This window comes from Melospiza georgiana, chromosome 8, assembly GCF_028018845.1.
Source record: "Melospiza georgiana isolate bMelGeo1 chromosome 8, bMelGeo1.pri, whole genome shotgun sequence".
NCBI lineage: Eukaryota > Metazoa > Chordata > Aves > Passeriformes > Passerellidae > Melospiza > Melospiza georgiana.
In genome coordinates, this window is record NC_080437.1 from 8,896,991 (window position 1) to 8,916,794 (window position 19,804).

The 19,804-nt window shown below is 37.8% G+C and overlaps 1 protein-coding gene across 1 annotated transcript in view; it reads left to right on the forward strand.

Moving 5' to 3' along the window:
* Positions 1 to 19,365, forward strand: part of CCDC6 (coiled-coil domain containing 6) — a 48,245-nt gene extending 28,880 nt beyond the window's left edge. The window contains exons 4-9 of the mRNA XM_058029106.1: positions 3,009 to 3,112; positions 4,398 to 4,558; positions 7,068 to 7,224; positions 10,471 to 10,571; positions 14,248 to 14,372; positions 16,684 to 19,365. Coding sequence (XP_057885089.1) covers positions 3,009 to 3,112; positions 4,398 to 4,558; positions 7,068 to 7,224; positions 10,471 to 10,571; positions 14,248 to 14,372; positions 16,684 to 16,875 — 840 coding nt within the window. The 3' untranslated portion in view covers positions 16,876 to 19,365. The remainder of the gene's footprint in view (positions 1 to 3,008; positions 3,113 to 4,397; positions 4,559 to 7,067; positions 7,225 to 10,470; positions 10,572 to 14,247; positions 14,373 to 16,683) is intronic.
* Positions 19,366 to 19,804: the final 439 nt, after the last annotated feature.

Sequence of the window (19,804 nt, forward strand, 5' to 3'; positions counted from 1 at the left end):
GAGCAATAATGTTCTGTGTTCCAGTTCAGTGGTTTGATAGGAAATAAATAGCTGTCAGGATTGCCCTACAGAGGCCAAGTGTGTGTACTTTGCTGTTACTATTTTTAATTGCTTTTCTATTTCATACAGTGCAGTGAGAAACTAGAATTGGTGCAGTTAGGAGATGAGAAATAACAGCTAAACTGCTAATAATTATCTCCTGTGTCTACTTTGAAAGGAGAAGAAACATGAGATGGAAAAATTTTGGGGAAATATTTTCTTGGAAAGCAGCAGAGAATTAAAGCTGCAAAGGGCAAGGTGGAGATGAGAAGCAGAGAAGTAAAATTTGGGATAGTGGGCTTAGGCAGAGATGAGCAAATTCAACTTTGATTTGGAAAACCTTCATTTCAGGAGGGAACAATTGTGCTCTTTAATAAGTTGGCAAGACAGTTGACAAATCAATAATACAGAAATACACATTAAATTGATATTTTAGCTGCATTTTGAAGTAAAGTAAGTGCATGTGAGAGAGAGAGTAAGAAGAAACACAAGTGGGTGGTGAGGAAGGTTTAAAGGAATTTTACTTTTCCTCTGAAGAGATGGTCTGAAAAGCAAGCAATGCTTCTTTGTTTCAGTGATCAAAATCGGGTGATGCTTGATTAGAATCTAGCACTGAACTTCTGTAGAGTGACCCTAGTATGACAGAGCTACTGACTTAGTCCTGAGCATAATCCCATCCTGCTCATTTTATTTCAGAATATTACCACATTGCTAAAAAAGTCATTGACTGGAGTACATTTCAAAGTTCACCTGAAACTATTGAGTACCAAGCCAAATACACCAATTCTTTGAATTCCCAGTTCTCAACAAGATGCTCCACTTGCTTCTGTTGTAGGTGCCATTCAAGGTGTTCCTCCTCTAAACTTTAAAATCCTGACAGTGGGAGAAACTTTCCTTGTCATAAGTGTTGTGCCAGTTGTCATGGTCCTTGTTTCCAGTGTGTTTTCATATTGCTGGATATTCTAGACCTGTTTCACCTGCTTTCTTTGGTGCTTTGTCAGAGCAGCTTCAGAGCACAACACAAGGCGTATTTGGGTATTGTTGCTGATGGTTCGACTTTGCCATTGTGCACGCTCACCTACAAGCAGATTTATAATTAATGGACTCCACTGCCTTGGTGATGGTTGCTATAATACTAAATGTAATCTGAGATTTTTCAAATCCAGGCTTATAAATAATTCACTCTGTCTTTAAATTCCAGTGTGCTCTTCTTCCTACCATTAAAAGATACGGATTTCTTTTCACCTGTATGTTCTTGTGGGTTTGTTTGTTGCTAGATCAAAACATAGTTGTAAAAAGACTAAGAGCAGGTGAATCTAAGCCATGCTGTATTGAAATAATGCAAAAGCCATTGCTGCAGAGATCATAACATTATTATGCACTAACACTTTTTTCATCATGTGATTATCTAGCTAACTGCAATGTAGGGGAGATCTGGGTTTTGCTAATGTAGAAGCACAGTGTGCAGATTGCCAGGACATTTTGTGTAGTTTCTTCCCTCTGCACATTCCCAGCCCCAGGCATTGGCCAGACTGTCTGGGGAGCCCTGAGGCAGAGTGCCCTGTGCTCCTGGGGCTGAGCCCTTAGCTCTTCTACCACTCCACCTCAGCCATGTGGGGAACAAAGTGTAGCTCAGGATCCAAATTCTCATCCTCGTGGCGAGGCTGAGGCATGTTGCTCCTGACTTCTCTTTTATTGAGATGTACGTTCCCTGAGCTGTTAGTGTACATCTGGAAACTCAAACATGGAAAGATTTGCCAGACAGTGTTTCTAAGTATGTTCCCTATTACTCATCAACCTATGTCTGCTTCTGCTCACAGTAACTAATTCCTCTAACCTTTAAAGGAGAAAGTTGTACATTCATTAAACTTGCACTGGTACCTGAAGTGTGTAAGTTTATATTTTGTTTGGGTTTCTCACCATTAATTTAGTGGTTAGCACTAATAGTTTGCAGATTTAGATGCTGCAACAGCCCTTCAGCCAGTGATGTAATAAATGGCAAATGCTTATGTCTGTTTTCAGTCTTTCCATTTTCTAATGTAAGATAATTTGACCAGCAGAAAAGTGGTGTTAACTAAGCTTGGCTTGGAAAAATGCTTCCATGCTGGTTTCCACCTGTAAAGGTGTTGATCTGTTCTCAAATATTTGTTATTGACAACCTCTTGAGTTCAGCTGTATTGCTACAGAGTAAGATCAGCTGTGCCTCTTAATATTCTCTTCTTAGTAATACTTGCATTGTATTTCTACTTAAACACTAATAATAGGTATCATCTTGTGTGGGTCTACATTATATCTTCTTTAATTAACTTCAGAGTATAAGGTTTTGCATTATATGTTTTATTAACTTGTAGTAGAATTAAGAATGCTTGTTCACACAGTAAGTGAATGTGATTAATGTCAAGTTAAGCTTTTAATTTTATAAAACCTTTGCTTAGATAGAATTACATTTGTTTTGCTAGCAAGGATTGGTACAGTAACACCTAAGGCAGCTCATGTAATTTTTCTTCAATATTGTTATGTCCTTTACCTAACACTAGGCGCACAAGGCAAACATGGCTTTTCTTCTATTTCTGGATTACTTAACTGTGGTTCTTCCACGAAAAACATCTACAACTTTTCAAAATATTAAACATTGCTGTACTGAACAGTAAATTCAGTTTGAATTTCACAGATTCATGGTATAGGAGAGGTCTTTAAATAGGGTTGATAAGTCATCAGTGCCTGCATATCCAGGGCTTATGTTCTTGCTTATTGGCCAGGGACAAGTTTTCTGAGAAGAACTTGTGTTAAGGAGATAACAACTGTGCAATCTCGATTTTTCCAGTGCATTGTACCTGAATTGTGTCTCCTCTTCCCCCTCTCCTTGCTCCTGTGAAGCATTACATAAAATGGTGTTGGAGCTTTCCTAATGGCAGTTCCTTGCAAAAAATCCATGCCCATCATTTTCAGTAATTGTTTTTCCTCTGCAGCTAAGACGTGAGAAGATTGACCTTGAGAACACTTTGGAGCAGGAACAAGAAGCACTAGTGAACCGTCTCTGGAAGAGGATGGATAAGCTTGAAGCAGAAAAACGGTTTGTGTTGTTACAGTGCTCTTGTTACTGTGGGAGAGGATTTTTGTGGCATTCATATTCTCTGAAAAAGTCCTTTTGCCCAGGATTTTTCTCCTGGGAAGCTGAGAGGCCTCAGGGAAAAAGGAAAACAGTTCTTATCTCATTTGCCTCTCCTCTGTTGTGCTCACATGTGGAATGTGTTTGGAGATTGTTTACCCACATGTGATTGTTTCATTGGATTCTTCTGTGAGTTGTTTTGGCTCATTGGCCAGTTTGGCCAAGCTGTGTTGAGACTCTGGAGAGAGTCACGAGTTTTCATTATTACCTTTTCAGCATTTAGTAAGTATCCCTTCTGTGTTCTTTAGTATAGTATAGTATTCTTTAGCATAATATAGTATTATAAATTAATAAATTAGCCTTCTGAGAACATGGAGTCAGATGCATCATTCCTGCCTTTGTCAGGGAATTCCCAGCAAATACAATACTTTTTAATACATCGTGTCTGGATTAAATATGTTCATCTCTGTCCCACAAGAGTTGTCTGATCTGTGAAAATCTGGAAGATGAAGCAGTTGAAAAGTTCCTTGTTAGCATGATGCCACATTATTGATTGCTTAAAGTAGATAAGACTAACTAGTATAAGAAATTACCTAGGAAAGCTTGAAGGAATTTATTGATTTTTTTCCTACTGCTGATAGCCTCCTTTTAAAGCTTCTGGTTTGTAGTCAGCTTTAAATTCATGGTGTTGTGCTGTGTTGTGATATGAGAAGCTCTTGTTTTTTCCCTATCTGCTTAAAGAAAGCTTGATCTTTTTCTCAGTGGTTTGCACTCATGCCATTGAGACTTCCCAATGCTTCTTTAGTAGACATTAAGACAGTGACTCTTTATATTATTGGAACAGCTGAAATTAAAATTACATATGAAAGCAACCTTCTCTTAAATGTTATAATAACAAGAACTCAGTTTGAGGAGGAAATAGGAGAGAATAATGATTAATGGTTATTAATACCTGATATTTTTATGTGTCTATTGTTATGTTAATGTGACCCTCTAAATCTTGGCTGGGGCCTCAGAAAACACCTGAGCCTGAGTGAACTGCAGGTTTTGTAGTTTATTAGGACAATATTTTTTACCTTTTTTATTTTGAGTTAAAAACTAAACTTTCTAACTCCTCCCCAAGGTATCTCCCCTCAGACAGTAGTTAAAATAAACCCTGCATACCTTTCAGAATCCTTGCAATGGCTTTCTGGGGTACAAGAGGTTTTCATTAGAATGGAAGGTAAAGTTTGCACTCTTTTTCATACAGAATTTTGCAGGAGAAATTAGACCAGCCAGTATCTGCTCCACCATCACCCAGAGACATATCAATGGAGATAGACTCTCCTGAAAATATGATGAGACATATCAGGTTTTTAAAGAATGAAGTGGAAAGGTTAAAGAAACAACTGAGAGCTGCACAGTTACAGCGTGAGTAAACAGCTTGTTTCAAATCTTCTCAAGTTTTTGCATTGTAAGATTTTTATGTGTACTTTCTTAAGTTTGAATTGAAGGTAGAAGTGGAAAAACATGGGGCAGGTTCAGATTACAGCATTTTCGTAATTGCAGTGTTATTGCTTGTTGATGTATTTATGCTGTAGTTTAGAGGGTTCTTTAGCTTTGATAAAAGGATGTCTGAAAGAATAAAAAAATAATCCTTGACTATTTTGTGCCAGAAAAATATATATCTATCTTTTTTTCTGGAAACTTGGCAGTATTTCAATATACAAATTTTTCAAAACATATTTATGGCCTACTTTGTAGGGGTCATGTTGCAAATTAAGAATTACCCAAAAGAATTAACAGCTAGTGAAATAAAGGTCAGCTGTATGTAAGAGTTTCACTTGTTAATGATTGTGGCAACCTGAGGCAGCTGTCGCACAGTATAGCAGCATTAGTTTGCTGTGTCCTTTCCTGTGTGAGATGGCTCTGAAGCATAAAGAGCTGTTCCGTGACAGGTTCCTGTGGTGCAGGCTGGGGCCCCTTGGCCAGCAGTGGGAGCTGCATTTTGCCCTGCTTGCCCAGGAGGGGACTGAGCACAGCTGCCAGGAGGCTGCTGGCACCTTCCCTTGCACTTTGCAGTGCCAGTCCTTCATTCCCTCCTGCTGAATCTGCAATTCCTGTCTGGGAGGCAGCACTTTTGCCTGGTTCTGAGTCAGTGGCATTGCAGTGCAATGGGTGAGTGGGGAGATACCTCAGCACATGGCCAGAAAAATCTGGGCAAATGCAGAACAAGTCAGGATCAGCCCTCTCTGGCCAACCAGGCCAGCTGGAATATTTCGACCTCCATTTAAAAAAGGAGATTACTGAAGGCAGAGGTCTTCCTTCAGGACAGTGATGATGGATCAAGAGTGCTCTGTTGCAGAGACCTTGTGCACAAGTTTGTGGCATTAATAATTTGTGGCTGTTAAAAGAAGATGAGGACAGCTAATCTTTGTACTTGCAAATTCTGCACTGCAGCCTTCACTGACTGAAGTTCAGAACAAGAGCAAGGCCTTAGATTAAAAGTACTCTTTGTGCAAATCCAGCCTAATTAATTTCATTTCAAGTATCCTCTATTTTTTAAGTGGTTTCTTTTTCAACTACTGTGATTTAGAGTAAAAAATTGAAAGCATTAATGTCAAATTTACATTGAAAATAAGAGCTTGGTTTAAAAGGACTCTCTCCCTTTGTGAACAGGTTAAACAGAACTGCAATGCAAATAGCAGAGCTGGTAGGAATGGTGGATGTGCCAGCCTGCAAGCAGAAGATGAAACTGAAATGCAGTTTTCAGATTGGTGTCTGTAATACATGGTCATTAGAGAACCTCTAGTATTCTTCTTAAGTACTTAATGAAATCTGCTGATGAAATTCTGATACTTGTATTACATATTTTATTTCTGAAACACTTCTAGGAACTGGTGTGGTATGATAATAGTGTTCAGGAAGCGACACTTAAAGGCAATATTTCCACAGAAGAGAGATAAATCACATGTTGTTAATAGTTTGGGAGCAGGTCTCTAAAAGAGGAATATTCTTTACCTTGAAGGTTGTTGCATAAAGGAGTGATGACAAAGCATGATGAGTTGTTTTGGGTTTTCTTAATGTCAGGGATTTAACTGCAAGCTTGCTTAAATGTTGCACAATCTCACAAAATACATTGTGTTTCTCAGAAGTCTTCATCACATATTGCATTTTATTTAAGTAATCTGTTGCAAAGCTTTGTAGCTTTTCATAATTTGACTTTGTCACCTTAAATAATCTGTGGTACCAGACCATTTAAGTGATGTTTGCTGAACTTGTTTAGAACTGACAACTCAAATTGCCCCAAGTAGACCTCTTGCTGGCTTTTAATATTAAAATTGAATACAATTTTATTAGTAGTATTTTAATATTGGCACATGTTCTGTTGGAGAGTTTCTATGATAAGATGTGTAATTGAAAGAGTGCTGTAGAGTATATATAAAGTAGCAATTTTAATACAAGTTTGAGTTTGGAGTTTCAGAACCTGTGTTGTCCTTCCTCCTTCAAAATGAAAGTATACCTTCAAAATAATTTCTTCAGTGTGTTGCAGGAAAATCTTGGTAAATGTGGAATAGCATTATTTTAATGGAGCAGGAATCAGTATTTTTTCTTAATGGTTTTAGTTATGTTTTCTTAATAGAATTTTTCTTTCTTTTCAAATTTATTTTAAAAAATACTTTTGGTTCATGGTAGTGAGTTTTGTTTGTTTTTCTTACATTTTATTTTCAAACTTGATGTCAAACAATAGTTTATTTTAATAGTTACTATTCTGAATTAGCCTTTGAACTAATGACTTAGAGGTGAAAATTTTCAGTGATCTATCCTGAGCATTTTCTACACCTTGATCTTGAAGTGTTGGAGTAAAATTAGGCACAACATACTTGGCTGCCTGAGAAATTGAATTTTAATAAACTTTTGACAAAATTATGAATTTCAGATTCAGAGAAGATGGCACAATACTTAGAAGAGGAGCGACATATGAGAGAAGAAAACTTGAGACTTCAAAGAAAGTTACAGAGGGAAATGGAACGTAGGGAAGCTCTCTGCAGACAACTGTCAGAAAGTGAATCCAGCTTAGAAATGGATGATGAAAGGTTTGTGTTCTTTTGGCCATCCAGATGTGTTGGACTTCTTTATCAGTATTTATACTACTTTTTGAATATTATGGAATAATTTTAGAAGTAACTTGTATGTGGGTTTAATATGCATATCAAATTCCAGCATAGTCCAGGAATTGTATCAATGTTGTACAGAATTTGCATTAGTTTTAACAGTGAGTAAGAAAATATTTATATCTGAAGATTGTTTTGGGGTTTGATAATATATATTGAAATAAATACAGCTGTGAAGTTGAAAATCAGGATAATTTGATCACAACACTTTTGTTTTGCCCCCAGATTGGTAACTGCAAGGAGTTCTGTGAGGTAGGGACAGCTTCTTTAGTGGGGTCTGATTTGTCCTTTGCAGAAAGTGAAATGTGCTCAGCCAAATACAAAGGGATACTGTCTAAAACCTTTGAGAGAGGAAGCATTTCCAGAACTGTTGGGTTGTCCTTGATGTCCAAACCATAACATCCTTGATTTTTTTGTCTTTTTTGCAAGCTGCTTTGCTTGCCTTGACCTTACAGATAGTCTTGAACCTTTCATGGTTTATATTGTGCTTTTTAGTGTTCTCTCATATCATAGAAACATGACAGTGTTATATCTTGAAAGAGGATTTTAAGTACATTTTGAATAAAACATTCTCAGTTCTTATCAAATGCTCATTATTTGGTTGTATTGTTGTATATTATTTTGGATTTATGGTAGTCCTTAAGAATAAATTTAAAAGTTACTTTGTGCTTTGTATTTTTTCTGATACTGAGAGATTTCTTTTTCCTCTTGGGTCCTTAATATATTTGTTATAAGACGTAATTTATCAGAAACAAAGTACCAGATATTTTGTGGTAAGGAGTACCCTTAAAGGTCAAAGTAGTGTGTTCATTCTGATGAAACACCAAGGCAACTTGACCTATATTGCATTAGCATCTGGTATTAAGATGTAGCAAATGCTATATAAATTTAATTGTTAGAAATAGGAGATTCTGATGTTGGAATTTTTTCTTATTAGGCTTATCTTTTCTTCCACTATTTACAGTGTCATGGAAGTACAGTCAAAATCTTAATCTATGAGAATTACCAGGATTAATCCAAAATTGGAGAGTACCTAATAATTTTTTTATTGCCCACTTGTAAGTAGTGGTAACCAGGAAGATGCAGGCAAATTTGATTAACTATTCTGTGCTTTTAAGAAATTGTCATGTTTGATTTTTTTTGGTACTACAAAGGCCTGACAGAATAACTCCAAATCTGGTATTTGCAGTGTAAGTAATAGAAAGCAAAGTGAGGGACAAAGCAGGCATTAGTAGTTAGCCTGAGAAGACAAAATACTTGCAGGACTATGTACAATCAGGATTTTAAAATGTCAGTTTTTGTCAGTTTATATCTTCCTAAAAATGATGGTGGTGATGGGTCAGCTATCCATCTCTTTCAGTTGCATTCTGTTAGCTGATGATAATTAGCTTGTAATTAACATTAATAATTAGCTGATGTAATTAGCATTATTGCTTGTAAATGGAGATCCTTTCCTGAATGTAAAGGACACAGCTCTCCCAAAGCCTCGTTCTCCAGACCAGCAATAGCTTTGTCTTAATCCTCCATCCTGTTCTTTGGAGTAGCAGGGTAGTACCTGAAACTAGGAGACGTGTTAGTGGGCTGCTGCTGTTCCACATCACCTGAGGCAGGAAGTGGGATGACTTTGAGGAAACTCTGTTTGTGTAGAATGCTAGGGGATTAAATCAGAGATGCTGCCTTGCTGGAACTCACACACTGGTCTGCATTGGAGCCTGCTGTGTGTTGCAGAGGTAGCTTAGTTCCGTTTCACTGACCTTGCTACTAGTAGCTCTTTTAAAAATTTGAATATTTAATTAAACCCTCATTTATTAGTTTGTTAGTTTTCTGTTGTTCTCTATTGCAGCTACTTTTATTGCCAGGTCTACCCAAATTCAAACCAACTTTGGTATCACTACAGTGTACTGCCTGTGCTAGGGCATGTGGCTTGTTAACTCTGAATGTCCTGGTTAAAAACCAGCAAGATGCAGTACCAAAATATGTTTCTAATAGTCTATGGACAGACCTCAGAGTAGTCATTGTGAGTTCCATCAAATAGGAGTAATTTTAATGCTGTTCCATGTTACTGGTTTTTTTTTTTATTATGATGAAGAAATAAGTGCATTTACTAAGAATTCCTGAGAACACACAGGTGGAAGAGGGGACAAGTAAGTCAAAGGGCTGTTAGGTAGCAAATTTGGCCTGCTGCTCTGCTGTGTCCAGTAAAGAAGCACAGCTGAATCTAGTAATAGAATCCCATGTGCACTGACTTACATCCACCTGGAGAAGGTGAGCAGGGGGGCATCTAATCTAGAGAGTGACTGAAAAATCTAAGTGTAGAGTGCCTAAGCAACTCAACCTGAGACTGCCAGCCTAGTGCTGTGGAGGTAAACTCCACAAAATCTCTTGAGGTAAAAACAGTGAGTCGCAAGTAGGAGCAATTTGTGTTATTTTTATTCTTTCATATAGCACTTGATATCTGTGAAGAAACTTCACTGCAGTCAGTGAATAAAGGACAAGTGATTATCACTAAAATTATTGCGGCTGGGAAAAAATGCCTTGCCTCTCACATTCTGATCTGTTCAGTTTATCATAGTTAAGTGTGGGATGTGTCTTGCAACACAGCCTGGAAGTACCTTTAGTGGGATGGTCCTGGGTTCAAAGTGTCTCTGTCCTCCAGTGGCAGAAGATGGGATGAGCAAATGTTTAAATGTTGGGACCAGAGGGATTCAAGTAGGAAACAGGACATGTTTTTAATGCTGTGGCTGATCAGCTGTTGGAATAAATTGTTAGTACTTTAATGATTTCTTCACCCTTTTTCACAATTTCAGATTAGTGCTGAATGCCTTTCTGGAAGATACACTCCAGCCAACCAAGCTTTTGAGTTCAATGTAGAAATGATGTGTGAAGTGCAAGAATGTAGAATGGGTCAGATTGGATGACATGGTTTACATCTCTGACCTTAATAGATACTATTTAATCATATACAACTTACATGGTTTTAATTGCAAATGCCTAAGAGAAGTCCAGCTGTTTCCATGGAAAGTTAAGCCAGTGTCAGCAATGACAAGAGTTCCTGTCATGACTTCCTAATGTGATTCTTATGGGAATTGAAAAAATCACAGTGAAACATTTAAAACATGGCACATTTGAAAAGGTTTGATCTAATTATTCTTTGCCTTTTTTTGTTAGATATTTTAATGAGATGTCTGCACAAGGATTAAGACCTCGCACTGTGTCCAGTCCTATCCCTTATACACCCTCACCAAGTTCTAGCAGACCTATATCACCTGGTAAATATTTAACCCAGTTTCTAAAATTATTGTATGCATCACATAGTAACGTGCCCTATTAATATATTTAGGTCAGTAGCCTTTCAAAGCTAGTTTGGAGAAAAATCCTGCATCATAAATGCAAGAATAGTTTTGCCTTAGGTGTCTTCTAGTACAGCATGTTCTTGGATGGTGACCAGATATTCTGTATTTCAGATCTATGGACAGATAATGAAAATCAGTTAAGTAGCTATCACTTGAACTTTATTTCTTTTTTGCTCTTTTTTTCTCTCTTGCTGTCTTTTTAATCCTCCTCCCTTCCCACACAAGTTGCTCAACAGGACACATAAATCAAATGGATTTCTAGAGTCTGATGAAGAACTACTAATGAGATTGATATTGTGCTCTGAATCAGAACTTCTTAGAGAAGTTTAATTTTAAACATGTTGGAAAAAAAGTCAATTTTCATTTCTCTTCAGTAGAGAAATGGCTTTTGTACTTCTGCTATTTTCTGTTATTAAACAATAACTGTAAAATTAATAATTCCTATCTCACATATTTTGTATAACTGAAGCAAACAAACATTTTATGAGTTTCTAATTACTGGATATATTTTAAGTGAAGTGAAATGCATATGTGTTACTAATACATTTACTGACTGAAATTTAAAATCCCTTAAAATTGCACTTAGACATTGATTACAAGCTGTTGGCAGTGGGTATTACATGGTGCTCACAAACACCTTGTACATAAAGAAGTGAATTTGCATGCCTGACTTTCCCACGTTCACCTCTAGAGCCTGCCAGGCAGATGGGATGTGCTCTGTGTTGACACAGGATGGGAATGAGACATTTTATTACACAGGTCTGCTAGAACATATAAATGTCTTTAGATCCTTGAATTTTCAAGGTTTCTCAAAGGACTATAAATAGTTTTCATCCAGGTGTTGCATGTGTGAAGACCAGCTATGGCCGTAAGCCATGTTATGGTGTTAGAGATGAGCAGTGACTGTGAGTTTTCAGAAGGTTTTTGCATTTCTGAAGTGAGCCAAATGACCTGACTTCCAAGGTGTCAAGGTGTGTTACCAAGAAAATGATTCATGTTTTCTTACCCCTTTCCTGTAACTGGGTGTACAGAAGTGTAGTTGTGCCAGCAGCTGCTCTGGAGGAACAGCTCCATTCATGGATCTCTGTGTGCAGCATTTATAGCAGTAGTGTCCAGCTGCAGGTTGGATCTGCAGTCACACAGAAATTACAGCTCTGTTTGGGACAGATTACCTGCTGACTTACATTATTTAGCAATGCTCCCTGTTTAGTGCTGATGTGTCAGTGAAGGAGAACTCTGTCAGTTTATTCCTACACTGAGACTGAAGTGCATTCCTTGTTCCCTGTGAACTTGATTTCCCATCAGTAGTTGATACAAGACTGAAAATTTTATCCCACAAACAGAGGATGCTGAAACACACTCTGAAGCACAGCTAAAATTATTATTTCTAACAGAGTTTAGGAGTTTGGAAATTTTGGTGTGGTAAATGTTCCAGGCCAGCTTGTCTGCGCAGGCAGCTGCATTAATCTCCTTTTCATCTGATAAATTAATATCAGCAGTTGGGAAGTGTCAGACTTCAGAAAAATAGAAGCTGCAGTTTGTTAGAGAACTAATGAGATCAATTGGGAATTTTGTAGAGCTGTCTGGGATAAATTAATGCAGTAATGGATGAAAACAAATGGGTTTTGAGAGTATTTTTTATCTAAAGTAGTACAGTAAGATGATGCCAGAAGTATCAGCACAGAATAATAAAGCAGCTGTATGTTGCATCAAGTATTTGTATGACTTGGCATATTTCATTTGGGAAATGACGTGCCTTGAATATGTGGAAGCAGAATTTGTAACCAGTTAGAAATGCTGTAATTTCATGTGGATAGCTGATTGAATGGATTGCATTCTGGCTTCTGAATCCCAGAGTCTTTTGAGCCTGTATGGCTTGGGATACTACTTTTGAAAACTCTTTGAAGCTGAGATACTGCTGAGATTTCTAGCACTTTGATATGTGCTAGAAATCTTCTAGAACTTAGAAGATAGTGTAATTACTACTGTTCCTAGGCAGCTGGGGATTAGTTGTTCTAATTATCAGTTAGTCTTCATTGTAGTTACTGTTCTGTGCTTTGCTGCTAGATAGATGTGTGGGGCTGCAGAGATGAACTGTGCTGAGTGTATGTGCACTGCTCTGGTTTTGTTTCTTTGGCTACCATGTAGACTTGCATTTGTCGAGCTTGTGGAGCTGGATTATTCCAAAGCAGTTCAGAATTGCAGTGTTACAAAGGTGGCTCTGTTTTGCCCATTATTTCTGGCCTCTTACCTCTGACTGGCTGCCTTGTCACCTCCATGAACATTGACTTGTTTCTATCCTTGTTGCTTACAAAAGCACTTAAATATAACACATGTGCTCTACAGATAATCAGATTTTGTAGTGAAAAGGCAGATTAATTTTGTTGTTACTCTGTAGAGGCAGGGATTCCATGGGAGTAATTTGTAATTTGCACCAGACGTACATTGACAATGTAACAGAATCAAACAGAATTGAAGGAAGCACAGGCAGTTCATTATTGATCTGAGGCTTGTTCTGTTTTCTCATCCAGATTTTGCCTCATCTCTTGTAGTTAGAAACACACAGGTGCATGCAGACAGGGATGGTGCTGGGTATTGCTGCAGGGACATTGTTGTGTATTGGTTCAGTGTTGAAGTGTGAAAACTGTTAAATCCAGTGTGGTGTTATAAAAGTTTAATAGGCCTTCAGAAATGTTTTCTGGTCATTATTCTCCAAAGCAGTTGTTTGAGTCTAATTGTAAACAGCTGAGAAAAGTCTTGTCTCCTTCCTTATGATATTTTTGTCAGAAAGCAGAAAGGAGCAAAAGGTTTTGGAAAATGTGCTCTTTTGAGAAACTCAAGCTGTTCAGAACTTTTTAGGTGTGAACTTCTAGCATTTGGCAGTTGCTGTTTCTGTTTTCCCTTGGTTAAATAGACCTATACAGGAACTCTGCATTTTTATAATTGAGTTCTCACAAAAAGGAAATATTTGGATGAAAGAATTAGATACTGGGCTTTCTTTAATGTAGGTAAAACAAGTTGCAATTTTAAATGTCAGTTGCTAGCCTAGTCCAGCTAGTAACATTTCCCAGCATGTTTTTATTTCCTTGTCCCAAAGGTCTTTAAAATGCTGAGGCAGAAGAGAAGGAAGCCTCAGTGCAGATCTGATGTGCCTTGGGGAAACCACCTACATGCAGTTTTTTTGTGGAACCTCATTGTGACCCAGTGCTAGATGGCTTCTCCAGGCACAACCTTTCTGCTTCTTCAGCCTGTATGTTGTTCAGGGAGCCATTTCCTCCATGGAAAAATGGAAATACTTAGGGACTAGAACTAAGTTACTATGGGAGTCTTACACCATTTATCTTAAGTGAAAAGTTATGTTTAACATTGTATAGTGTATGTTTGAAACATGTGATAGTATGCTACAGGAAAAGAAAATAAATTTGCATCACACTTCTCAGTACAATTAGTGTTTTCTAGATGGCTAATCTGTAGCACTTAACAGTTTTTAGGCTATAATTGATTCAAAACCAAAAAATTTAAAAAAACCCTTACACTTTAGTTTTTAATATCAAACAAGAATGTTGATGTTACCTTGTTTTAACAATTTTAGGTCTGTCATATGCAAGTCACACAGTTGGTTTCACACCACCAACTTCACTGACTAGAGCTGGAATGTCTTACTACAATTCCCCAGGCCTTCATGTGCAACATATGGGACCATCCCATGGTATTACAGTAAGTATTGAAATTAGTAAATACTTGTTACCAATATAGTTTGGTTTTTGGAAGTTATGATTGGTTGTCCTTAAGCTTTTTTACAAAACATTTTTGTAAATGTTTGTTTTTGTCTCCTTACTCCAAGACACTTATTGCTGCTTTCTTCAACCCTGATTTTCCTCTTCACCCCTCAGAAACTGATTCTTTTTGGAGAACCTTGTTTTCTGCAAAAGAATAGGATATATTATCATCTTAAGGACAGTAATAGGTATCATCTTATGGATCAGCAGGCAGGGTGTGAAAAGTGATGTTCTAAGCTACTAAGCCTATCCCAGGAAGTAAAAACATTGCTTTCATTTTTCTCCTAGTCTCCACCATCTGACGGATGAGTCATCTGAGGTTGCTTCAAGCTCAGGTTTTCTTCAGGATGACACACAATGCTACCATCATGTCACTGTAACAGGCAGTTAACTCTTATTTTCTATTGTCACTGGCAAAGAAGAAAGTTAATATAAACATTTGTTAGGGCAATTTCTCATATCTTTCAACGGAATTTATTTCCTTTTTACCTGCGATGTTTGATGCATTTCTGCTTCATTGTGTTTCTTCTAAATATTTGTGGAGTTTAATGAGCAAAAAAAGCCTAAATATTAACCATATGGTAAAATACCTTCTCGTTGTTGTATCAAGACCACTTTGATTTTTCTCAGCAGGTATGGTAGTATGTAAATATTCATCAAGGTTTTGCTTATACTTGTCATTCTCAGATGTGAAAACGTATTTTAATAGAATTTTTAGTACAATGCTAAAATATGGCTGCTTCTGGTTTAGGAGGGTGTGCAAAGGTAATTGTCAGAATTTCACTGAGCTAAGGTGGGTGGGAATGCTGCAGTGGTAGGTAGAACAGAAAGGAACCTGGAGCTCAGCAGGAAAGAAGAATTCTGGTTGGGGCTTATGAGTTAGTCACAGGAAGATCTTTATGCTTCTAGAAAACATGGAAACTAATTTTATAAATGAGTTTGTCAAGGAACTTGCTCTGTTCAGTCTCTGAAATACTACTTTTTCTGAAACTCTAAATGAATTGAGTCACTGTGAGAAAGATCATCTTGAGGACAAAATACTAATTGTTCAGAGAAAGGTGTTGACAAACAGCTCATGGCTTTGTCTCAATACTGATACCAGATCCCCTTATATGTATGCAAATGCAATAAATGATATTAAGTGTTTCAGAGGCATCAGTCAGTTTTCAAGAATCTCTTGGGTTTCACATATAATTTTAATCTATTGTACATAGTTGTGCAGAAAAATAGATACAATATATTTGATTTGACTAAACTTCAGTTTCATTCTTGACTCTTCATTTTTTTATTTCCATTACAAAATAAATTTGACTTTACATTTGGTAATACATTTGATATAGACCTGTAATCATGCTTCTCCCCAGACCTGACCACCTGTGGTTGTTTAGTAATTATGGGTAGGTGGTTTGTCATGCAATGACGTTGTTGATTAATGCTAACCAGATTGGTAAGTAATGAGCATTTTTGTTTCAAAAGTGCAGAAGTTAGTGTTGTGGAGTGTAATTTACATTTTTGCATTGCTGACATTAAAGATTATCCTTTCTCTCCTGCCCCTCAGATTGTAAAGATGAAGTGGGGTTTCAGTCTTTGTTTAAATGTACCACTTGTTGAAAATCTGTGGTTTCTGTTGAGGGGGTCTCTCTAACAACTGCTTCACTCCTGCAGCTCAAGGCATTGTAATATTTTTTTGTTCTCCGAAAAGCAATTTGTATTGTGCTTTGGTTTTGCTCCATTGTGTGGGCTGAGAGTCTTTCAGAGAGCTGGAGATTGTGGGCAGACTCTGCTGCTCAGAGCTTTCCCACCCACGCTCAGGTGCCACATCCTGGTACCCCAGTGCCAGCAGCATGAAGTCAGGGCTTCCTCAGCACCTGCTGCTCGGGCAGGCACAGCTGGGAGGGGCTGTGCCTGCAGCATCTTGTTTCTTTTTAGGTTGCTGGTCATCATGGGCAAACATATCTGCAGGACATGTCTTGGGTTCATTTCCTGCAAGCTGACAGGAAGAAATGCATGTTCCCTTTGATGTCAAGAGTACTTCCCCTTTCCTTTGCTACTCCATTTTCAGAAGAACATTTATTTTATGTAAAAGTTGTATTGTGACTCCTGCAATGTTTTGAAATTTCTTCTTCCCACATAATTGTTCAGACTTCTTTGTGTGATTGTTTTTTTTTTTTCCTTTGCCAAGCTTAGAGGACTTGCACCTAACATTGCTCAGGAGTGTGTTAAACATGATTTCAATATTTGTTCTGCAGAGGCCTTCACCACGAAGAAGTAACAGCCCCGACAAATTTAAACGTCCCACTCCTCCTCCTTCTCCAAACACGCAGACCCCAGTGCAGCCACCTCCGCCTCCACCTCCGCCTCCCGTGCAAGCTCCGGGCCAGGGCGCGGCGTCGCAGGCAGCCAATTTCCAGCATTCAGTGCATCCCTCCTCTCAGCCTTAGTGCATGTGCTCTGCAGTCTCTATGTCAGAAGTGGACTCATAACACGGAGCAGTTTACTAAAAGCCAAAGGCTTACTTGGCATATTTGGATTTGACTTATTTGCACTGAGGTTATATAGGCTTCACTGTTAATTGTGTTGTAAACGTTTGTATAAAATGCAGCCAGTGTTGTGGGTCTACAACACTAACTTAACAAAGTTTTCCATCAGTGTTTACTTGAACTACATGTATGTCCATTCTCTGGCTGGAACATTTGCTACTCTGTTTGGTAATACGGCATTATGTCGTTTTGCTTGGCTCCAAAGCTTCATTTTCCTGGCTTTTAGGTTTGTAAAATTAAAGGGATACCTTTTTATATTTTTTCATGACAATTTGCAGAAAATGAAAGGCATGATGGGCTACGTGATAAATTCTGAAATATTACAGTGTTTACCAAGCTTATGGAAGATCAGCACTATGTTTCAGTCATTTATCAGCTTCTAGTGCAAAAGTGAGTCAGACACCCTAATCAGTGCCCAAGACACAAGCTCTCTGGTATTTCCTAGCAAATAAGCTTAATTCACAGAGGACACATCCATCCTTCTCCTGTTTAAAAGCACCTCAAACACATGGTACAGTCAGACCTTTACACTGAGGGAACTGACTTGTTGGAGTCTGTGGAATGTACAATTTGTGGACCTTAAGAGTTGATGATGTCACTTGACATTTCTGCTAACCTGTAAGCTGCCCATACCGTGTGCCCTGTCACAGTGACTGCAGGGGAGTGTGGTCCTGCCCGCAGGTTACTGAGAGCTGATTCAAGTGTGTGCTCTTGGATTTTTTTTGCTGCAGAAGGCGATGTGATTGTAGAGAACAGCTGATGATAATTTCTTGTTAAAATATAGTCATTGTGATTCCCCTGAAGCAAAGGTTGAACAGGTATTTTAAATGTTCAAAAGTCTGTTAGAAAACGAGATCATCATAGAGGAATATATTGGCTTAACAGCCAAAACTTTGTATTGCTTGGTAGAAACAGAGTACAAGAAAGTAGCACAACATGGCACTAATGAATGCTTATTTAGCGCCTAAGCCGGTACAATGTACAAAGAAATGTATTCCAAATACATTCTTTCCATTCATTTAGCACAAATAAATTGGTTTCACTTTGCAGTGGAACAAAGTGTCACTTCTTGATATTGACATCCTACTCGGTTACATTTTTCCTGAGGTTCCTGTTGAGTACTGGGGTTTATATATTATTGATAATTTTAAATGGTTTACCTCATATATATGGATATGTGGGCCATGGAAAATGACAAGAGAATGTTTATTTTATGAGAATATGTATCTGGCTATAATCAGAGCAGAACATGAGTAATTTATCTTTTGTTTACAAAAGTTTGTTTGACATGCTTAATGCTTTATTAAGGACATTTTTAAGAAGGAAGTACAGCATTCTGGTAGTATACTAACACTTGTACATATAATGTCATGTTTGCCGCTCACCTCTTCAGTCAGAATTGCAAACTGAAAATCCTTATGAGAATAGTGCTCTAAATCAAAGTTGTAAGTTAAAATAATGTTGTAAAATGTTCCGCTTAAGGCAAAATTAGAATTTCTTCACCGTAGCTATGTAGTTTCAGCTCTGAGAGAATTTAGAGAAACGCATATATAGTCTATTACACTTCTTAAACCAATATGGGATCAAGTGCATTATCAAATTACATTACATTAATTATGGTAGTTACTCTCCAGTCAGACAATTCTCAAGATTGTGGCAGACCTAAAATTTGACCACTGCTTCCACCTGAAAATTATTGACCATGGCAGATGCTCAGCTTTCCATAGAGGAAACTCAGCTCTGAGCATTATAATTAATCAGAGCTGAATAAGTGATAGGATTGAATGGGAGAAGGTGACAGATAGTCAGAGGTGGGACTAAAGTCAAGACAGGATCAGCTTAGTTTGACGCTTGTCCTTTTGTAAACATAAGACGAAGAAAAAATATACTCTTTATGAAGTAGGATTCCAGCTCAAGTATCCCAGAATTTGAAATGGTGCCCTCCTTTCTGAAGTGCTTTGAGATCCTTGGATGTATGGCTCTGTGGAGGGCAATCTCATGGTGGTGGTAGCACAAATGTGGGTGGAAAAGGAAGAGCCTTTGATGGTGTTTTAAGATCTCAAAATGGAAAATTGCCTCGTATAATTTACATTTGAAGCATATTCCAAAACTGAATTGGTGTAACCCAAGTTCAGCTGCTGTTATAAAGTGTCTTAGTGAACTTTCCTTACTGTTCCAGTGGGACTGTTACCAGAAGAAAGTAAAGAACTGACAAATGTATACTAAACCTTGAAAGTGTAAAAAGGCACTAAATTGGCCTTATCGAACTAAGAACGTTGAACAAACATTTGCTTGCAATCAGAAGTGTTAAACTCTATTTGTAGACTTTTTGAATAAGATGAGAAATTGTGCACAACCATCTCCTAATAAATGTAAATGGATTTTCAGTTTTCCTTGTGAATTATAGTCATGAATTATGATTCTGCAGCTGTGATTTTATCAGATCTGTAGACTGGAGAAACTCACCTGACAGTGAGGTCCAGCTCACTACGAGGGCTTAAGTGCTTTGTTTCTCTCAGAAGCACCTGGGTGATTTTCTGACATTCTTTTCATCACTAATGCCTCTCAGTTGCACACTGCATTGTCACTAGCTGTGTAAGTCCACAGAAGCAATTTCTAGCTGTGTGGAGCATTTTGTGAGCATACCCCTTCACAGCTAAAGATTGCAAAAAATAAAATCTACTTTTCAGCTGTTTCAGCAGTGCTTTCCTCTCTGACAATCAAGCATACAATACAATTCTTTTTGTATTTTCTCTCAAGGGATCTGGCTTGGACACTGGAATGCAGCTGATGCTCTGTAGAGCATTAAGAGTTTATTTTATCCACGATT